The following is a 5,190-nucleotide window of genomic DNA, read 5'->3' as shown; positions in this document are numbered from 1 at the left end:
TAGGAGTCGATAGGGAGTCAAGCAGAGCAGAATAAAAAAGGAAGCAAGCCGAGTCTGGGGAAATGCGGAGGACAGATGTTATATTGAGGGTTGATACGGCGGCCGGAGTCGAATGCAACAACAGGTGGTGACGATTCCTGTCGCATGTGAACCTCGGTCCCCCATCAGCACGGGCTCGCGGCTCCCCATTGGACGCGGCCGTGAGCACGAGGAGGCAAAGAAGTGGCAATGCACGGACCACAGGCCACCATTTTGCGGGATCCCCGCATCCGCCGCGTCAAGTCACGTGCTCTATACGGTCACGTGTTGATCTCCCAGACATGTGAAGGCCGAGCCAGAGTGGATGTGTCCGAGCTGTCTGTGCCTCTGTCGATGCATCCATCAGCTAGTTTTCCCGAGTCAGCAATCTCACACGCGGGTCGGACTACACCAAGTCGGCATTGACTACCGAGAAATGTCCAGTATCTTGATCCAGCCCAGCGAGGTCCGGCTTGACTTAGAGACGTTTCGCAGCAAAACCGGATCAATGCCATCTCGGACCGTGACCGATGCCAGATGACAAGAAAGGCGTCACCTCCAAAATACACGGGACAGGCCCGTTGGAGTACAACGGCCACAGACCCCCCAAGGAACCCCAAGTTGGAGTCTTACAAGGCGCAACCCCACCGGTGCACCCTCCCTGCCGACGTCGGCCAGCGTCGGAACCCCCTCCACCACACACAGTCACTACTCCAACTCGTCACTGTCGCTCTCACCACCTGATATATCACGCCTCACGTACCCTTCCTCCACGCCATACACTAGTTCCATTTCCCATAGTATACCAAAGAAAAACATCATGAGAACGGCCCTCCGAACGTTGACAGCATTGACAAGATCGTATCAAAATCCGGCCCAAAACTTCCTCAGCACGCCGCGACTAGGCAGCCTCCTCAGCACCAGGCTTAGCAGCAGCACCACCAATAGATCAAAAATGGCCTCGTCGATCCTCAAGAAGCCCGTCAAGCTGGCGTGCGTGCAAATCGCCGCGGGCGCTGACAAGCAGGCGAACCTCGACCTCGCCGCCTCGCGCGTGCGGGCCGCCGCCGCCGATGGCGCCAAGATCATCGTGCTTCCCGAGTGCTTCAACTCGCTCTACGGCTGCGACTTTTTCCCGCGCTATGCCGAGGCGCTGCTGCCGTCGCCGCCGCCGAAGGAGCAGTCGCCCTCGTTTCATGCGCTCGCCGCCATGGCCGCCGAGACAAAGACCTACCTCATCGGCGGTTCGATCCCAGAGCTCGTCGAGGAACAGGGGCCCGACGGCGTCGTCAAGCGGTACTACAACACGAGTCTGACGTTTGGCCCCGACGGAGGGCTGCTGGCGACGCATCGCAAGACGCACCTCTTCGACATTGACATTCCCGGCAAGATCACGTTCCGCGAGTCGGACGTGCTGAGTCCCGGCAACAAGGTGACAATTGTCGACCTGCCCGAGTACGGCAAGGTGGCCGTGGCCATCTGCTACGACGTGCGGTTCCCCGAGATGGCGACCGTCGCGGCGCGCCGGGGGTGCTTCGCTCTCGTGTACCCGGGTGCCTTTAACCTGACGACGGGGCCGATGCACTGGAAGCTGCTGGCGCAGGGCCGGGCGCTCGACAACCAGATCTACGTCGCCATGTGCAGCCCCGCGCGGGACCCGGACGGGCCATACCAGGCGTGGGGTCACAGCATGATCGTCGACCCGCTGGCCCAGGTCGTGGCCGAGACGGACGAGAAGGAGTCGACGGTCGTGTGGGAGCTTGACGGCGCCAAGATTGAGGAGGTGCGGAAGAACATTCCCTTGACAACACAGAGGCGGTTCGATGTGTACCCCGACGTGAGCAAGGGCGACGTCAAGTACGAAGAGCCAGGGCAGCCGGGATCGTAAGCTGGAAGACAGCGTATCGCGCGGCCCCCGTCGTGAATTCATCATTTCGTTTCCACATCATCGCTTCCTGCAGTCCGTCACAGTGGTTGAATATGCATCCGACAGTCATGACGGTGGCGGCGGCATCCGGTGACTCTGCTCCGGATCCGGCTTCTCTCGGATGGGCCCGGGCCCCGCTTCTTCGATTGTGGTTTTGCTTCGCCTTGCCTTTCCCTCGTCTTTGTTTCGTCCTGCCTTTGCCTTGTTTCCTTGCGCCTGGTGATGTATCCCGACCCAAAGCACTACTCGCAGTAGACCAATGTTGCTGAACAGCCTGCCTTCTCGCTCATGCTGTCAAGCAGAACCGCATCGGCCCAAGTCTCGGCAGACAGCAAAACGGGTCCAGCCAAGGGCGCACAGTTGCTTACTGATCGGGCGTCCTGTTCTTCATCAGCCGATTGCCGTGCCGTGATTGCTAAGCAGAGAGAGAGAGAGAGAGAGGGAGAGCAGCGGAAAACCCCCATCTCTTCGACGCCTTTTCTCTGACCCCACCTGCCGCTTGCTGCTCACCCCACGTTCGTAGCTCTTTCTCTCTGCGGGAACCTACCTGACTGGCTTTGCCTTACCCTGAAAGTAACTCAAGGCTACCAAGTCATCATTGAGCCACTGGGCCCACGGCCGGAAGCAGAAATCTTCAATCCCATCTCCGCAACCCAGACAAACAACGCTCTCCATCAACCTTTTGCCTGGCAACTTTCCCCCACGAGACCATCGTCGTGCAACCAGTGCAGAGACCTGCTCGTGTCATTGATCGCCGCCACCATCCTCCCCCCCACGCGCCTGTCAATGATGAACCGCCGTCGAATCTGAGCCGCAGGAGGGGTAACAAACCCGCCCATTTTCATCGATTGCGCCATCCACCGTCACGTCCTTGCTCCAACCTCACCACACCCACCCTTCCTTGTTTCGGCGTCGAAACATATCCGAGCTGGCACCCGGTTCGCGCTCCCTCAACGAGTTACACCAGAAGGTAGACGGCTCTGCTTCGTCGCTCAGCTCCCACCACAACCCGGCCGTCGTTCGGTCTGTATCGTCCGTCATTCGCCCGCTGCTGCGGCTCCGATAACTGCTGGATTCAGTCGCCCACCTCGGCTTTGATCGGCACTCCCGTTCATCCTCCTGCTCACGGCGCCGTCTCGCCTTAAAGCCACCTCCTTGGCAAACACCTCACGCAGTTCTCACTCCAATTCCTCTCCATCATGGGCCTCCTGTGAGAAATATGACCCCTCCCCTCTCCCAGCCCTCTATCCCAACTCACACGCCCAGCGCTCTTGGCACGGCCCTCGACTGGCCTGACGCGAAGAAGAACGCCCAGCAGGTCCGCGAGTGGGGCATCAAGGTCTGCTATTCCTTCAGCCACCCTTCATCTTGTTACACATGTTGACCATCCCAGCAACTTCTCGAAATCTGGAACAAAGCCAAGGGTAAAGAGCGCGATGCCATGCTCTGGGGCGACGAGGTCGAGTACCTCGTCGTGACCTACACCCAGGACGACCCCAAAGTCCGTCTGTCCCTGCGGCAGGCCGAGATTCTGACCGCCCTCGCCGCGAGCCCCGAGCTCGCCGAAGGCGGCGGCGGCGTGCCTGAACTTCAGGATGATCATGGCGCTGATGCGGCGGCCGCCAACGGCGACGAGCCCGCCGCCAAGCGCCGTCGCGTCGCCTCGAACGACCCCGGAGCCTCAAACGGCGCTTCCGCCGCTGGCAGCGCAAAGCCTACCCTGCCCGTCTTCCACCCCGAGTTTGGCCGCTTCATGCTCGAGGCCACCCCCGGCAAGCCCTGGGGCATAGACTTTCGCGAGCTCCTCGGCGTCCACCCGACATGAAGCTCCGTCGCCGCATTGCCAAGGACCACATGCGTCCCGACGAGTACCCAATCACCCTGACCACCTTTCCCCGTATTGGGTGCCCCGGTGACTTCACAGCACCCCATTACCCCCCGTCCGGCCCCCGCTTGCGCTCCCAGTTTGTTCCTGACGAGATCGCCAACCCACACATACGCTTCCCTACGCTCGCCGCCAACATTCGCTGGCGGCGCGGAAGGAAGGTCCAGGTCAACGTCCCGGTCTTCCACGATCGCGATACTCCCATTCCCTGGAAAGACCCGACTGTAAACCGAGATCTCCATCTCTGGCCTGAGGACGAGGACGTACGTACCGGTGGTGCGGCCCCCGACGACTTCATCCACATGGACGCCATGGCCTTCGGCATGGGCAGCTGCTGTCTCCAGATCACCTTTCAGGCCAAGAACATTACCGAGGGTCGCAAGATGTATGATCAGCTAAGCCCGCTCGGTCCCATCATGCTTGCGCTCACTGCTGCTACCCCCATCTACAAGGGCTTCCTTGCCGCCACCGACGTTCGCTGGAACCAGATCAGTCGTGCCGTTGACGACCGCACGCCTGAGGAGCTCGGTGAGAGGCCTTTGGAAAATGACCGCTGGCGCATCACCAAGTCTCGCTTCGCCTCGAACTCGACCTACATATCTACAGACCCCCGCTTGCGTCCCGAATACATGGACCCGAACCTCGTTGTTGACGAGGACATCAAGGCCCAGCTCCTCGAAGGCGGCATGGACGACCTTCTCGCCACCCACTTTGCACACCTGTTCATACGCGACCCCATCGTCATCTTCCAAGAGGACCTCGAAGAGCTTGATCTTAACAAGACGGATCACTTTGAGAACCTGCAATCCACGAATTGGCAGCACATGCGTTTCAAACCGCCACCCGCCGACAACAGTATCGGCTGGCGTGTCGAGTTCCGGCCCATGGAGATCCAGGTGACTGACTTTGAGAACGCAGCTTTTTCCGTCTTCATGGTGCTGGTAACCCGCGCCATACTATCCTTTGACCTCAACTTCTACATACCCATTACCCGGGTGGATGAGAATATGGAACGCGCCCACGCCGTCGACGCTGTTCTCAAGGAGCGGTTCTGCTTCCGTCGCAACCCGTTTCCCGCGCGTCGCGCCCGCGGTCTGAATGGCGAAGGTGAAGCGTCCTCTCGACCCGGTTCGCGTCCGGGATCACGTGCTCCAAGTCGAGCGCCGAGCCGGCCTGCCACGCCGGTGGGTGCCGTCGAGGATGAGTACACGGAAATGACGGTCGACGAAATCATCAATGGCTGTCATGATGATGGTTTCCCCGGACTCATTCCCATCGTCGAGAGCTATCTCGACAGCGTCAACGTCGACGTCCAGATTCGCTTCAGCTTGATACCTACCTTCGCCTCATCAGCCAGCGT

General features: G+C 60.1%; 2 protein-coding genes across 2 annotated transcripts in view; both read left to right on the top strand.

Moving 5' to 3' along the window:
- Nucleotides 1-973: 973 nt before the first annotated feature.
- VDBG_00529 (hydrolase) lies at nt 974-1,906 on the top strand (the record flags this gene model as incomplete). Its single annotated transcript, XM_003008801.1, has 1 exon — nt 974-1,906. One exon carries the CDS (start codon nt 974-976, stop codon nt 1,904-1,906), a length of 933 nt encoding a protein of 310 aa, XP_003008847.1.
- A 1,258-nt stretch (nt 1,907-3,164) lies between these two features.
- Nucleotides 3,165-5,190, top strand: part of VDBG_00528 (glutamate-cysteine ligase) — a gene marked incomplete at both ends in the record, with an annotated part of 2,718 nt that continues 692 nt past the window's right edge. Inside the window, 3 exons of the mRNA XM_003008800.1 lie at nt 3,165-3,284; nt 3,339-3,671; nt 3,773-5,188. Of these exons, the coding sequence (XP_003008846.1) occupies nt 3,165-3,284; nt 3,339-3,671; nt 3,773-5,188 (1,869 nt within the window). The remainder of the gene's footprint in view (nt 3,285-3,338; nt 3,672-3,772; nt 5,189-5,190) is intronic.

The sequence above is a fragment of the Verticillium alfalfae genome, genomic scaffold (genome assembly GCF_000150825.1).
Source record: "Verticillium alfalfae VaMs.102 supercont1.1 genomic scaffold, whole genome shotgun sequence".
NCBI classification, from domain to species: Eukaryota; Fungi; Ascomycota; class Sordariomycetes; order Glomerellales; family Plectosphaerellaceae; genus Verticillium; species Verticillium alfalfae.
The sequence above is the reverse complement of the archived record's forward strand: the minus strand, read 5'-3'. Positions and strand labels throughout refer to the sequence as shown.